This window comes from Miscanthus floridulus, chromosome 11 (assembly GCF_019320115.1).
Source record: "Miscanthus floridulus cultivar M001 chromosome 11, ASM1932011v1, whole genome shotgun sequence".
Classification (NCBI taxonomy): Eukaryota; Viridiplantae; Streptophyta; class Magnoliopsida; order Poales; family Poaceae; genus Miscanthus; species Miscanthus floridulus.
The window spans coordinates 92,812,199-92,828,160 of record NC_089590.1 but is presented as its reverse complement, the minus strand read 5'-3'; the positions used below and the strand labels follow the sequence as shown (position 1 = coordinate 92,828,160).

General features: G+C 47.3%; 4 protein-coding genes across 5 annotated transcripts; all 4 read left to right on the top strand.

Moving 5' to 3' along the window:
• The first annotated feature begins 375 nt into the window (after positions 1 to 375).
• On the top strand, positions 376 to 2,257 carry LOC136492629 (uncharacterized). Of its 2 annotated transcripts, XM_066488617.1 has the most exons (2): positions 376 to 1,824; positions 1,926 to 2,257. In XM_066488617.1, the coding sequence occupies exons 1-2, from the start codon at positions 447 to 449 to the stop codon at positions 2,021 to 2,023; spliced, it is 1,476 nt and encodes a 491-aa protein (XP_066344714.1). In that variant the 5' UTR covers positions 376 to 446; the 3' UTR covers positions 2,024 to 2,257. The 2 variants fall into 2 exon arrangements, with proteins under 2 accessions (XP_066344714.1, XP_066344713.1); XM_066488616.1 differs by having other exon boundaries at positions 376 to 2,257.
• Positions 2,258 to 2,444: 187 nt separating this feature from the next.
• LOC136492631 (RING-H2 finger protein ATL43-like) lies at positions 2,445 to 5,222 on the top strand. Its single transcript, XM_066488619.1, has one exon. It carries the CDS (start codon positions 3,858 to 3,860, stop codon positions 4,611 to 4,613), a length of 756 nt encoding a protein of 251 aa, XP_066344716.1. The 5' UTR covers positions 2,445 to 3,857; the 3' UTR covers positions 4,614 to 5,222.
• A 78-nt stretch (positions 5,223 to 5,300) lies between these two features.
• On the top strand, positions 5,301 to 10,581 carry LOC136492634 (ribulose bisphosphate carboxylase/oxygenase activase, chloroplastic-like). The gene is made up of 12 exons (XM_066488621.1): positions 5,301 to 5,923; positions 6,140 to 6,225; positions 6,332 to 6,341; positions 6,870 to 6,932; positions 7,016 to 7,129; positions 7,604 to 7,665; positions 8,094 to 8,148; positions 8,393 to 8,594; positions 8,798 to 8,904; positions 9,247 to 9,302; positions 9,677 to 9,769; positions 10,004 to 10,581. The coding sequence occupies exons 1-12, from the start codon at positions 5,578 to 5,580 to the stop codon at positions 10,106 to 10,108; spliced, it is 1,299 nt and encodes a 432-aa protein (XP_066344718.1). The 5' UTR covers positions 5,301 to 5,577; the 3' UTR covers positions 10,109 to 10,581.
• A 211-nt stretch (positions 10,582 to 10,792) lies between these two features.
• Positions 10,793 to 14,579, top strand: LOC136492633 (uncharacterized). Its single transcript, XM_066488620.1, has 2 exons — positions 10,793 to 11,229; positions 14,145 to 14,579. Exons 1-2 carry the CDS (start codon positions 11,139 to 11,141, stop codon positions 14,336 to 14,338), a joined length of 285 nt encoding a protein of 94 aa, XP_066344717.1. The 5' UTR covers positions 10,793 to 11,138; the 3' UTR covers positions 14,339 to 14,579.
• Positions 14,580 to 15,962: the final 1,383 nt, after the last annotated feature.

The following is a 15,962-nucleotide window of genomic DNA, read 5'->3' as shown; positions in this document are numbered from 1 at the left end:
AGGCAGGGACAGACATGGGCTGCTTTTGCCACGGCACCATGCAGCAGCAGCAGCAGCAGCCACCAGCGGATGTGTGAGGAAGGCAGTTGGGCTCGCGAATGTGCACACCAGGCACCACCGCAGGCCGCAGCACAATTCGGCCCAGTTCTCACGCGGGAGTCGAACTCGAACCACCAGTGTGCGGCTGGCCGCTGGCGGGACGCAACGTTCTCCCTGTGCGGTGTCTGTGCCTCGCCTTTCCCATGGCCCCACATGTCCAGAGACACCACACGGTCCCACCCGCCAGACCGAAACGCCCGGCCCGCCCGGAGAACCCAAAAAAATCGCCAGCGCATTTCAAACACCGACACCGAACGAACGAATCCCTCTCCACGGATCAAATCGAATCAAACGCTCTGCCTAGGGTTTCCTCCTCTTTCCCCACCCCACCCCCGCGCCGCCCACCCATGGCCGCCGCCGCAGACGCGCCCGCCGAGGCCGCCGCCATCGCGCGGCGCCTGGCCTCCTGCAACACGGGCACCCGGGAGCTCGCGGTCCGCTACCTCCTCTCCGACTTCCTCCCCGCCTCCGCGCCGCGCCTCTCCGCCACCGACCTCCTCAAGCTCTGGAAGGGCCTCTTCTTCTGCTTCTGGCACGCCGACAAGCCGCTCTACCAGAGCTCCGTCGCCACGCGCCTGGCATCCGCGGTCTCCGCGCCGCCGTCGCCCGCCAACGGCGCCGCCTTCCTCGCCGCCTACCTCACCACGCTCCGCCGCGAGTGGGCCCACATCGACGTCCACCGCCTCGACAAGTTTTACCTCCTCAACCGCCGCTTCCTCCACCACGCCTTCCTGCTCCTCAGCGCCAATTCCTTCGCCCCCGACGTCACCTCCCAGGTCGTGTCCGTCCTGTCGGATAAGGCCCTGCTCCCGGAAGCCGATAACGTCGCCGCAGGCACCTCCCGGGGCCTCGGGTACCATGTCGCCGAGGCGTTCCTTGACGAGCTCTTGCCCGTGCTCCCTGTCAGCCTGGAGACGATGGACGCCCTGCTGGCTCCGTTCTTCACTGTACTGGAGAAGTCGACTGATCGGGTGATGGTGAGTAAGGTGAAGGCAGGCGTATTTGAGAGGTTACTGGATAGCGGCAGTCGGTTGCTTGAGACGGTGAAGAAAGGGGAGGAGGTGCAGAAGGGTAGTGCTGAGGAGAAGCTCGGGAAAATTGGATTGCTGTTTGGATTCAGCAAGAGGTTCCTGGATATTGGTGCAAAGGCAGAGACGGTGCAATCGAACCGGAAGGTGGTCTTTGGGTTGAGGGATGCATTTGTGAAGATCGAGAAGGGTTTGCGGCTATCTGGTCTTGAGATCACTGTGCCAAAGTTTGAGGCTGCTGAGGTGCCAGTGCCACCAAATGCAGGCGAGGAAAAGGCACAAAAGAAGAAAAAGGCCAAGAAGGCTGCATTGGCTGAAGGTGAGATGGAGGAGGCCAAGGATTTGAAGCGTGAGAAGAAGGTAAAGAAGGACAAGAAGGAGAAGAAAGAGAAGAAGAAAAAGAGGAAGGTGGAGGTTGTTGATGAAGGGAACATTGCTGAGAAGATTACTGATGCTCCTGTAGATGACCAACAGATGGGTGATGGTACTGATGGCATTACATTTGATGAGACATTAAAGTCCAATCTTCAGAAGCAGTTTGAGATGGCTGCAGCAGAAGCTGGTATGCCCAAAGGGGGCAGCAGCTCAGGCGCTTCACCAGTGACACCAGCTAGTGGGAAAGTGGCAACAAAGAGGAAGCGTTCAAAATCTGCTGATAAGCTGTCTGAAGCTTCTGATGGGGATGATGGCAGCGAAGGTAATCTTCTTGCCCGGGATGGAGAGAAGAGTGGTAAGAGGGTGAGGTTCTCGATGAAGAATAATTTAGTTTGGAAACCTCACAATCCTTTGCCACCGCAGTGTTTGAGGCTGCCACCTTCGGCTACTCCAAGGGGAAGCGCACTAAAAAAGGGCGTTCAGCCAGGGCCCATAACACCGACGCCATTGAAGAAGGCTAAGCCAAAGGCAAAATCTGCAAAGAAGGTCTTGAAGAAGCAACCTTCATCTGCTGTGAAGCGTTTGCGGAAGTTGCAGAGTTTCTCAGCATGAGCTTTTTGGTGTATGACTCCATGATGGTCATAACTTTGTATCTTTTTTGTTTTGGTTTATCATTACTTGATTCTTATTGTTTTTGTAGGTTAGTTTTATACTATGTTGACTTCGCTGTCAGTCATATTCGATGAATTGCTTAATGATTTGTGTTCACTGTGCTTTTATGATAATCATGTGGTGATTGCAACAGTAGTACTGTGGTTGTTCTTATGTTTTTGGCAGTACTTGGTTTCCTGATGCACCCCTTTCTTTCCTGAACTGCCCATCTTGCAGCCACGGTTGCAGGTTAGAATATTGTTTGATATGTTATGTCACTGTTGGTACTCTGTTTAAGCTGAAGATCAATATAGGCATGCAGCCAGCCGAGCCATTGTGGTTTCTATTTAGATTGTTCTGTTTGGATATGGCTATTCTAGATTTTGTGGTTATTTATGAAATTTGCTGAACTGTGGACAGAGACAATCTGTAAAATTTCTAATGACGTTGATAATGTTTTTAAATGTCTAATTTGTGGTAAATTGAATTTGACTCCATCCTGTAATTCAGAAACTTTCAGTAAGATGCAGGTTTTTTTTTAACTTGCCCTGATCTATGCTCTGGAAATGTTTAGCAGACAAAAGTACTTATGGTAATTTATAAGTTCATTCAAACCTGTTATTTTGTTCTGCTCTTCTTAGCCCAGGATGCGTCAATATCCAAGCTGTTCAGTTTCAGCAAATAAGCTTTGCTTTACCATTGATCCTGAATTTGTATCTGCTGTGCAATTTAACAATTGCATCATGTTGACAACTGTTGCTTCGTGCTAATTTACTTGTGCTGTTTGCTGATCACCGTGGTCATGTGCTGCCTGTATCTGAATGCCAAGCCTGTGCCGTCAGAATTTTGTTCAGAATCCTCAACAGCTTGAGTAAACTATGTTACTATTTCTTGTCCACTTCTCTAAACACATCAGGGCAGGGCTTGCACTGCATGGTGGTCATATGTTTGTATCTTTTTTTCTCTGGTTTATCAGTACTTAATTCTTGCCCTGTGTTGACTTCACTGCCGATCCATATTTCATGGATTGCTTAATGATTTTTGTTTTCACTGTGCTTTTATGATGAGCATGCTGTGATTGCAATGGCAATGGCAATGGTAGCAGTAGTAGCTCTTATTTTCCTGGTGCCCTTGGCTTCCTGATTGACCCCTTTCTGTCCAAAATCCATCTTCTTGCAACACCGTTTGCAGGCTAGAATATTGTCTGATGTTTTGAAACTGTTTGTACTCTCCACTTTGACGATCAATGCAGCCATTGTGGTTTCTGTCCAGATTGTTCTGTGTTGGGTTTGATTGCTGAATAGTGGACACTGGCCAGACACGATTTGGAAAATTTTGTGGTGGGGCAATGGGCACCGGCGCCTTGTTTTGGCCTCACCTCTGCAAGCGTGTCTGACTGACTGTGATACACTCATACATCAGCAGTGAATTACTACGATCGTTATGGAATTATGGAATTGACCGTCATTATGAGTTCGACGGATCACTCGGTTCACTGGAAGCTTGAGCAAGCTCCCCGTTGGATGGAACTGGAAGTGCCCCATCAAAGATAGCTCGCGCTATTTTTAAGCAAGCCGTGCAATAATCTCAGAGGGAAGCCCGGCACGCCGCCTGCTTGTCATTGCCACTTCCACCGCATGCCATGCAAATCCTCTCCCGCGACCGCGAGCGATTCATCGGAACGCCGTCCATGATCGAGACAGGATGACGTCGCCGCTGGCACCTTCCCAGCCGGCGCGTCAGGGCATGCAGTCGCCGTCGCCGACGACGAAGGTGGCTCCACCGCCGCTGCCGCCGCCGCCGCTGGCCGTGGACGCTGCCGTCATCATGGGCGTGCTCACGGCCGTGCTCCTGGCGCTCTTCCTCTTCCTCATCTACGCCAAGCACTGCAAGGAGCGCGGCCCCGGCGAGGGCGCCGGCGGCCTGGGCCTCGGGTTCGCGCCCTCCTCGTGCGACCGCTGCCGCTCGGGGCTCAGCAGCTCCGCGGTGGGCGCGCTCCCGGTGGTCCGGTTCGCCGACGCCGACGCCGACGCCGGCCGCGCCACCGAGTGCGCCGTGTGCCTGGGCGCCTTCGACGCCGCCGAGCTGCTCCGAGTCCTGCCCGCCTGCCGCCACACCTTCCACGACGAGTGCGTCGACACCTGGCTGCGGGCGCACTCCACGTGCCCCGTCTGCCGCCGCCGCGTCACCAGGGGCCACGTGGACGTCCCCGAGCCGGAGGAGCCGGCGGCTGGGGCGAGGACGTCGGTGCCCGGCCGGCGGTCGGCGGGCGACGCGGAGGTGCAGGTGGAGGTGGTGGTGCACCGCGTGCGGGACCAGCGGTGGTCCACCGACGGCTTGGTCGGCCGGGTCGCGTACCTCGAGGCCGCCAGGCATCGGAGGGACGACCTCGGCATCCTAGTGGTCACCGCCGACGGGTCTCGCAGCTCCCGCAGCGTCGTCATGCCGCGGTCCTGCTAGCTGGCTGCGCTCACGGCTCATCTGCTGCTCCGAGATCGATCGAGCTTCTGAATTCTAGGTAGCTGACGCTCGTTCACCGATCGATCAATCGATCACCTGCATGTACATAGTTCGCGACACATCGGTAGTACAGTGATAGCATGGTAGGGTGAAGTGAAGACTCTTGTAAACTGTAATCTCAATGTGCCAGTGAGGCAGCGAGGTGATGTAGACAACTTATGGATGAAGTTCCAGATCAGAAAGTTGCAAACCTTTTCTTTTTTTTTTTGTGGCCACCAAATCTCTGATGTTACGATTTGCGAAGGAACACCATGGTTTATCCATTGTTGGAACTAGCAGACACGCTGAATAATCTTATACTAGATGATAAAATGAATGTAAGATTAAAAAAAAACTCTGAAAATGTGACTCCGTTAACAACATTTCGGCACTTGAGAAATTAGCAGTCCTCTAATTCTTTACAAAAAAGAATCACCTTCAAGAGTATGAATTGTGAATTTAAAAATGAACTTTGCTATTTATCTGTTGACAGATTTTTTCGTGCTAAATCTGTCAAATTTATGTGCGTTGGATTATACTTCAAGATTCGTGTTCCCATTGAATTTACGCTTCGAGATACATGTTCCCATTGTGCTAAATCTGTTTGTGTGTTATTGGGTTTTTGTTCCGGCTACCCGTTAAGTGATCTTTGGTTAGTTTTGTGGAATTTGACATATTTGTTGATACATCTATATGTCAGATTTTGTGATGAACTGATAGGTAAAAAAAACCAACAGTTTTGGCTGCACAAATCTGAACAGATGGATAAACAGTCCCTTTAAAAGTTGATGTTTTTTTGGGTTCTTCTGTTTTCCTGAACGACCGTTACAGATAAGGCCAGAAGTGCCGTACGAGGCTCCCAACGGCCGCCCGATCACACACAGAGTCACGCGCACACCGCGGCGCGGCGCAGCGATTCCCCGCCATGGCCACCACCTTCGTCGCCGCCGCCTCCCCCCACCCCTACCTCTCCCGCTCCCGCTCCCGCCGCCGGAACCCCAGCGCCACCTCCAGAGCCTCGGTTCGGGGTCGCCTTCCGCCAATCCGGTGCTCGTCCGCCTCCTCGTCGCCACCGCCGGCCACCGGCGGCGAGGAGGGAGAATCGAGGCGCGGGCGGCTGTCTAAGCAGTCTTCGTGGGAGGCGAAAGACGCGGAGGGGGACGACTACCTCTACCGCCTTGGGAAGGAGGCGGACAACTTGAACGTCACCGTCGGCGCACGGTCCGGCATCGTCGATGACCTCTTCGTCGGAAACTTCCTCGGGAAAGACTGTACGTGCTCTGCCACTAGATCGGCTCCCTACAGTCCACTGGTTCGATGGAGCGTCAGTTACTAAATCGACATACCTACATTTGATAAGATCATAAGAACAATGCTTGCTCAGCTTAACTCAGTGTGCTACACTATGTAAACATATTGACGTGCTTGGAAAAAATCAAAGGGACGAGTTAAAAGATTTTGATAGCCTGGGTGCTATTTGGTTGCAGCGGATATTGTGTTCGATTACCGGCAGAAGGCAACTAGAACATTCGAGTACCTGCAGGGGGATTACTACATCGCACCCGCCTTCCTCGTGAGTTAATTTTGGATCACTGCAATTATGCTGCTTTTTATTCAGTTTTATATTATCTAATATCCGATTGGCGAAGATTTGACACTGCAGATTCGTTTGGTTGCAGGATAAAGTTGGTAAGCACATTAATGTAGAAGGAACTTGGCAAATATTCTTGTATTAAGGTATCAAATTTGAACAGTCAGTAATTTGGTATACAAGTGCTTCTTTCGATTTGCATTGGTCAATTTGCAGCTTTTACTTTTGCTCTTGCACTTGGCGTGGTAATTACTGGTTGTGATTCTACTGAGAAATGTATTAAATGGGAGTGGTTAGCATAAGGCGACCTTCTTTTTATAAAAAAAAGAAATATAAGCCAACCAAATCATTAGACTGGATATGTTTTAGTCAAATACATAGACAATCTGAGGTCAGCCTGCAGATGAAATGTTAGTAACAATCATGCATATATGAATGAATGATTTTTCTGCTAAAATCATCTTTAATAATTGATTCTTGGTTTTGAGAGTGAGCTGTTGCTGCACAGTACATACAAACACCTTAATTCTTAAGGAACATGGATATCTCTTGTATGATTAACATATTTCTTGTTCTTCTTCCCAGGTACACATACTAAAATCTAAAGGACTGTTTGTTGTTTGCAGCATGCCACATTGTAAAGAACTACATTGCACATCTTAATAATATCAAGGTTCCCCTAATACTTGGTAGAGTAACCTAGTTCTTTGTTTCTGTAGTCTATTCTTGATATCTATTAATGTAATTGACCCTGATAGACTGCACTATGCAGGGATCTGGGGCGGAAAAGGTCAAGGGAAAACATTCCAGACTGAACTTATATTTAGAGCAATGGGTGTGGAGCCCGTTATTATGTCTGCTGGTGAACTAGAATCTGAAAAAGCAGGTCAAGAATCACTTGAACTATATATCCCTATGTGTTTTATCATTATACCATAATTTGCCCTGCTGTTCGAGTGCTTCTCACTTTGTTATTTTTTCATGCTAATGTGAACTTTATTCCAAACATTGAAAAACTTGTTTCACTTCTTCTTTTCCTTTGTATATACTTTCTTTGAGTATTTGATTAGTTGGGAAAGTGTGAACCGTCAAATTTGGTTCTTGGTGCTTCTGTTAATCCCCAGCTTCAAGTGGATAAAATTTGGTATTGTTCTGAACTACCAATTTTAGGAATATGAGGGAGAAGGGTCTCTCCATATTAGTTATGAAGGAAAATTAGTCACCATTATGTTTCACCAGATCTAAATGTGCAGAAATAGTAGGAATTGGTTGTTTTTCTTTCACAATTTTCTATCAGTTGCATGGTCTGAAAGTGTAGCTGCTTGTTGGTTGCTCAGGTATTTCTGTGCTCTGTTTGCAGGTGAACCAGGGAGGCTAATACGTGATCGATACAGGACTGCCTCCCAAGTAATCCAAAACCAAGTAAGAAGGTGTTTGCAGTTACTCGATCTTAGATTTGAGCATTTCATGTTTAAGTTTCTCTTTCTGAATAGTGAGCATGAAATGTTTTGCAAATTTGCAAAGTTTAATCACAGAAGTTAATCATCTGCATACATGGGGATATAGTTGTCTAATCATTTTGGATGCTTCAGTATGTTAGTTTATCATTCACTTCCATATGAATTGCTAATAATTTTTTGACATGGTAAAAGTGTTCCTGAATTACCAAAAGTTGGTGCTATTTTAGTCTTCCATATTCAGGGATTGTGTTCTACTGTTCTGAATACGACAGCTAGTTCATAGTTGTTTTGCTCCTGGAGATTGTACCAAACAAAACATGCTGTGAATTTTGTTCATTTACCTTTTTCATAAGAAGCCACTTGGTTTTCACAAGGTTTTCAATGATACAGGGGAAAATGAGTTGCTTGATGATCAACGATCTAGATGCTGGTGTTGGAAGATTTGGTGGGTTATTTTCTGTACATGTTTATTTTTCAATGCAATTGTGAATAGGGTTTGTCGATTTTACCAGTTACATGCTATTTGGCAAGCTTTGTTTGCAAGGATGAAACCTCTCTTCTGTATATTTTTGAATAATTTTTCTTTTGGGCTAGGAATGTATACAGTTTTTGAATCTTCTTTGAGTTTGTTGTTCAAGAATATAGTTATTAGAAAGCAACTTAGTGCTATGTGTTTCTCTTGTTGCCAGGAAACACTCAGATGACAGTCAATAATCAAATAGCTGTCGGAACTTTGATGAACTTGGCAGATAATCCTAACAGGGTGAGCATCGGCCAGAAATGGAGAGAATCTGATGTTACACACAGAGTGCCAATAATAGTTACTGGAAATGATTTTTCAACTCTATATGCACCCTTAATTCGTGATGGCAGAATGGAAAAATTCTACTGGTATGTTGTCCTATCTGGAGCAGTTCTGTACAACGATGGATCACCAACTGAAACTTCTGGACTGGAGTATTTTAATTTCCATTTAGCTTTGTGTATAATTAGGTGTTTGCTTGCCTTCTTGGCATTGACATTTTATACAGTACAAAATTTGATAGCTGAAGATAGGTGCTGATTTCGTGAGGCATTCATTTTGTGCTTAACAGGCAGCCCACCCGTGAAGATATAATTAGTATTGTTCATGGCATGTATAGAAAGGATGGATTATCTGTTGAAGAAGTAGCAAGAGTTGTAGACGCATTTCCAAACCAAGGTACCTTTTGCACAACATTATTTCAAAAACATAATTGGACTTCCATTTTTTCGCTTGTGTATTATGCTGTTAGAATACAATTCATCGTTGTAAGGATGTTGTTTAGCATTCCTTATGATTTGGTGTCCACAATTATAGGTTCGGCCTTACATTTGAGTGAAATTAGTGTTTAGTGATCAGCAAATGCTTTGTTTCTGTTAAAAATTAATTTAGTTATCTAAGAGCCAGATAAAATATTGGTACTGCTGAAGAATCGGGCTTAGAAATAATATCCAAGCTCATAAGCAATCCACTTCATTCTTCGAAATTTTTTTACTCAAGAACTAAATGAACATTCTGCAGCTCTGGACTTCTATGGAGCTTTGAGATCCAGGACATATGATCAGGCTATCTTGGAGGTATTTTTTCCATTTTATAAAGATATTATTTAAAATTCATATGGTTGGTTGTAGAAAAAGAACTTTAGGCTGTGCTTGTGCAACAATCTAGGCCATGCCTGTTAGTTTCAGCAGATGCGTAACATATATGCTTGTGCATTTCTGTTTGTCAGATAAATTGTTTGCCATGGAAGTATATATAGCATATGGGTCATGTTTGGCATGTAATAACTACAAACAGACATAATTAGAGCTGAATTCTGAAAATATAGATGTTGGTCTGTGTCAGGGTATTCAGAATGGAAAGGGGCGCTTTTTTCCCCACCGCAGCTTCTGAAAATGCTCAGATTCAGACATAGCCGAAGTAACATATCACTGTTTCCCTTGCACTGCAGTGGGTCGAAGAAATTGGTGGACATGAACAGCTAAGTGTAAAGCTTCTTAAGCGAAAGAAAGGAGAGGAGCTTCCAACATTTATACCACCAAAGGTATTCAGTATTGAAGCATATATACTACTACCTCCAGACTCCAGTCAGGGTAGCAAGACGTTCAGACATTCACAAAACAAACTGACCAGCATGTCTCATGTCTGAAACGTCATGCGTTTTTGACTGGAGGGGGCAGATGAGTTAACTGATTAGACTGCTAATTTTTTTTCATCCGTTTTGAGAAACCAGTACCATGACTGACACCCTGATATTATTTTTTCTACTCGCAACCAGCCATCACTGGAAGCATTGATTGAGTCAGGGTACTCACTGGTGAAGGAGCAAGAACTAATAATGAACTCAAAACTATCAAAAGAGTACATGAAGAACTTAGAATAGTTTGATTTGATACACGAGAGGGTAACCACCAGAGTCGGTGCTGCTTCGATTTCAGAAATCTCCGAGAAATCGTGGGTTCAGATATGAACTGCTGAAAGGATGGATGCATATCGGCTTGTCCTTGACTCCTTGCTCTATGGATTGTCAAAAGTCTTCGGTTTGACTTGGAAGACTTGTGAGCTGTGGCACAAAGTAGCCCGTGTATGTATGTGGAGCGGAAGCGTCCAAAGAGCCATCAATTCAATCCTTCTTCTTCTGCCTATAATATCTGATGGAATTGGAAGAGTCATACAGTGCCATTTCAGTTCACACAGTTTATACTTGCAGATCGTACACGTGTGCAGGTTCACATTTAATAGTACCAGTACTGGCAATATGAAAGTTGCAGAAATCCTATACCTGACTTTCTTGCCACATTTGGGAACGAACAATTCCGCTAGGAACTTCTCAGATTTCCTTGACATGAAAGATCTGGCAGTATATATCCTTCAGCATTTCTGCTATTTTCTGCTATGTAGAAACTTTTTGGACTCAGAGATGTATACACGGAAATTAAATTACTAATCTGGTGAAGATAGATATGGTTAGTTATAGCAAAGGACATGAGACCTTGATCCGAATTAAAAGCTTTTCTTTGCTTGTGGGAAACCAATCCAACAAATACACGACGACTAAACTAGTTTATCCACCACGCGGGATTGCTTGCTTAATTAGCTAGCTTAATGAAGCCTTTTTACTTCCGTGGCAGAGACGATGAGTCACGGGCGTGCATGGCGGATATTAGGAATGGGCGCCTGGCGCAGGGCGCGAGGCAACGTGTAGGGTATCCAACAAGGGTTAGGTGGCAGGCGGCGTCTCCTCCCCTTTCTGCCTTGTACTTAAGCTCGCCGCTTCTGTTCACAGTCCATGTTTGTTTTCCTCCTCCTGCTTCGGTTCCTTCTTGCCCCCTCCCTTCTCTCTGGCAAAGACGGACGGCCGACGACAACGGGTTGTCGGCGGCGGCGCTTACCGGCGGACGGAGGCGGCGTCGATGGAGTGGTGGCAGAAGGCGGTGGCGGTGCCGGTGAAGCGCGCGTGGATCGTCGTCGCCGCCCGGCTGACGACGCGCCGCAAGAAAGACGGTAAGATCATCATCGCGATATTATCCGATCCGTTAGTTCATTCACTCATTCATCCCAGCATCCAAATAAAGCTTCTTCTTTCTTTTTGTGTGTGCGTGTGTGAATGTAATAATCTCTCAATCTGCATATGGCCGTCTACTGCATGCCTTGATTGGTCATTGGTTTACTGATCGATTTCTTTTGTCTGGCGAACAGTCAGTCTCTGATCCTGAACAATCCCTGACCGTATATAGTTCCCATCTGATTTCTAGCATCGTTTAGCTTAGAGCTGGTGAATCGTTTCAGACTTTCAGTAACAATAAGCTAAGATTAGAGTAACCATTGCAATGTGGAACAGTCTAGAATAGAACGAAGACATCGTCGTGACCGGTTATTCAGTTCTAACAGCTAGCTAGCTAGCCAATATAGCCACCGGTTTGTTTAATTTCTTTGATCGTCGTCAGAGTAAACACGTGTCGCGCGTGCAATTTGTGATTAGCAGCAGATGACGAACTGACGACGCTCATCATGCGTGCACGCACCGCATAGAATGGTGATGGATATGCATGCACATCCATCATGGCAGGCATGAGGCCTGCAGGCAGCATGCTGCATGCATGCGTGGCCGTGTCGTTTTGCTCCCGTGCAAGAGGACAAAGCAGCGCGAGCTATCAGTATGAGCAGGGGTCAGTGCAGTGGACAAGGCATGCATGGAATTTTGCAGCTTTTTTTTTTCTCTTGCTTTTCCGTGCACCAAAGTAGGAGTACAGTACATGTAGGATACTTTTTAGGCACAGTGTTATTTTATTTATCAAACACTTAGGCTCCGTTTAGATGCCACCCAAAAGCCAAAATTTTTTGCACAGTACTTGTCACATCGAATCTTGCGGCACATGCATGGAGTACTAAATGTAGATGAAAAAAAAAACTAATTGTACAGTTGGGTGAGAAATCACGAGACGAACCTTTCGAACCTAATTAGTCCATAATTAGACATTAATTGCCAAATAAAAACGAAATTGCTACAGTAGCCAAAATCTAAAATTTTTTTGATCTAAACGGGGTCTTATTTCTAAAACAGTTTCACGTATCCTTCTCTCGTAGAGACATGAGTTGGATAAAGCTAAAAAAAAAGTAGCCCTAGCTCTCTCCCTTGTTTCTCTCCCATCCATGCACGAGGTTATTACAGCTCACTTGACCTGTAAAGTCGCTCGTGACGCTGTTTTTTCAAAAAAAAAAAAAATTGTTCCGTTGGAGCGGCACGTGGCTGGATGTGGGGGTGCATGCGGTGTCTTGCCGCTCGGCTGGATTGGATTGTCCACAGCACATCGGTGCGTGCGTGCGTGCAGGCTGCATGTTTTGTACTCTTTGAAGAGTCAAACTTTGTAGAGTTTAATTAATTAACTATATTTGTTAACAGGATATATATTATGATATGAAAAAAAAATATATTCAACTACAGATCTAATGATACCTTTATTTTACATATTATGAACAAATTATTTTCTTAGTAACAAGGTCATATATACATCGAGAGCTAAAAAAAACACCTAGGTCTATAGATCTGGTGAAGCATAAAGCAGCGTTGTCCATTTTATTTTATGTTTTTAAGATGGCAAACGGAGCTTCTCACATACTGCCATACTGGTACTGGAACTAGCAGTATATTATGAATGCTGGCTGTGCCGCAAGCCGTCCGGCACCTACCAGGCACGTGACACGTCACTCAGATAGATATATAGAACCGGCATGCATCATGTGCAGTATAAAACTATAGCTAGGAAACAAAAGAAAAATGGAGATGAGCAGGGAGCAAAGAGTAACACCTGGGCCTGCACCGACGAACGAACGAACTCCTTCTGGAAGCGATGCCGCCGTGGCATGCTGTAGCATCACACTAGCATCTTTATTTGGCCCACTTAACCACGCATGGCCAATTCATTCTGTCATGCATCGTTGGCTTTCCCCTGCTACTAAGATCACAGCAAATCTGGCTTGTCAGCTAGTCTTGTACGTGTGCCCATTACATTACACACCGGGGGTACGTGGATACGTGCACTTTGTCACGGCGCTGCACACCCCGTACACGTGTCAATCCAGGGCACTGCGGTTAATTAGTGACTGGCTTCCACCCCGTAATCATGCATCGATTGAGTCCAATCAGTTGGCATCAACGTCACACCCATGCCATGCATAGTTTAATCACTACGTGGGTCCCTTTCTCATGTGGAGCTGCGTGGCGCGTACGCCAAATAATGCACACATTCAGGTGTATTGTAGTATATGGCACTCCATCATCAACCCATCTTCCTTCCTGCTAGACAATCTTGTACCAAAAAAATCCTTCTAGAAGACGGGGGAACTTTTCACTGACTATTTTGACAGGATACATGTTGTAACATTGCAAGTTAAGCACGACCAGTTTTCAGCCGTGGCAGATTCTGAATTATTGGATTTTAGAGGGAGCGAGCAGCAACAGGGGAACCAAAAACTGAACGCTTGTTGTCCCCCACACGGCCACCCCCCGTGACCAGCCCTATCCCTGACTCTCCCATCGAGGCTGTTGCTGTGTTGCTGGTGATGCTTCGAGGCTACGAGAAGTGGCTGAAGTGAACAGCGGGAGGCAACCAAGAACAACACGTGCCCCATCAGCCGCGGCATGCCATGGCATCCATCTCTCAGGCGGTCGCAGGAAAGCATGGCCGGCCTGCCACTGCCACTGCCAGAAGCATCGCATCTTTCGTTCCCCTGTCACGCTCACACAAAAGAGGATTAGCTAGTGTACAAAATAGCTCCAGCTGTTCAAGAAAATAAAATTTATTCTTAAATACTACAAGTAACACACTTTTTCTTTTTCCTCCTCGGAAGAAAAATAGCTGATGATATGTGCTTGTGCTGACGAAACTAACCCTTGTGTTTGCTTTGCATGCATTCAGACGGCGGCCACAGCGTGCTGGTGAAGCTCCACGACGACGTCCAGACGTGCGCGTACGAGGACGTGCAGGTGATGTGGGAGATGCTGCAGCGGGCCGAGACGGACAGGCAGGCGCGCGAGCCCTCGCCCAAGGGCGCCCGCGCGTTCGTCTGGCTGCGCCGCCACCACAAGATGGACCCGCGCCGGCGCTGCTGAAGAGTACACGAGACCCTGCTGATGCTTCCTTCCTGTTACGAAACGGTGTCTGTTCACGCCTCTTTATACTCAGTGATCTCATCAACAGAGAGATGATTAGCAGTTAGTTAGTATAAGCAGTTAGCATTACGAAGGGTAGTTAGCATTACGAAGGGGCACGCCCCTTCGGTGGTAGACAGTTCCAGTGAACAGTTATCTTTTCCCGAACAATATGTCTGTACGGCGTCCGTACAACGCGACCTTTCACTTGTATATAATCCAAAGAGATCAATGAAACAGACAGTTGTTTTCAAAATCTCTGTTCATTTACATTCACATTTAATACGTTATCAGTCACGTTCGCTCTTGTGGACAGAGAGAGAGAGAACGCAGAGGTAACGAATGCCTCTCAACCAACACAAGTAAGCATCATGACCAAAATTGACTTATCGTCTCACATCGCTTGTGGCTTGTTCTTCACCCTTCGCAGCGTCGGTGGAGTTCGCCGTGGCCCGATCCGCCACCATGGACAGCAATGTAGCGTCTTCGAGCGCCTTGGGCCTCGTGTTCGCCGCATCGCTGGCAATGGAGGCCATGGTCCTTTCGGCCGCCTCTTCGACTCTGCTGTTCGTGGCCTCCGTGCCAATGCAGTTCCTCGCCGCCAATGGACTCCTGTTCGTGGCCGCCATGCTTCTCCTCCGCGCAATCTTCGTCTACAGAGCCAGCCACCATCTCCTCGCCTTGGCTTGGACAGTGCCGGCCCCAGCAACGTCGAACCGTGCGCTGTTGAAGCCCCGGCGCCAACAGTCGTCGAAGCCCCGACGCCGTCCATTGAAGCAGTGGTGGTCACACCCACCTATGTCCCCATGGAGCCGATGTCGCCGGCACCGGCACCGCCTCGCTTTTGGTGCGACTTCTGCAAGTTCACCTCGATCCCGCACACGCTCGAGTACGCCTACTCACTACCGACGCCCACACCAGCGTCTCCGACTCCAGTGGCGACAGGCAACGACGTCCCCCACTCGATCCGTGGTTTCTGAACACGCAGGCTGCTCCCGCGCTTGACGCTGTGAAGGTTGAGGAAGAGGAGGATGTGGTGACCGGCCTCGGCATCGGCGGCATCTTCAAGAGAGGCGAGGACTGGCGTCTCGCCATACTTCTTCCTCGACAGGGCCGGACCCTCGGCTCCGCCTCCGGCATGCGCGGGCCCCTCGGCTCCTCCTCCGGTGGCAACCCCGCCAACGGCTCCTCCGCCCGCGACACGCGCAGAGTGAAAGCTCTAGTTTGGTTTTGGTTAATTGATGAAACCCTAAGTACTAACCTAGTTTATCAAGATGATCATGAGATAGGTAGCACTACTCCAAGTGATGAAGCAATGATGAAGATCATGCCATTGGTGATGATAAAATGCTTGAACTTGGAAAAGAAGAAAGAGAAAAACAAAAGGCTCAAGGCAAAGGTATAAAATATAGGAGCCATTTTGTTTTAGTGATCAAGACACTTAGTGAGTGTCGTCACATTTAGGATAGATAGCCGTACTATTAAGAGGAGTGAAACTCGTATCGAAATGCGGTTATCAAAGTGCCACTAGATGCTCTAATTCATTGCATATGCATTTAGGATCTAGTGGAGTGCTAACACCCTT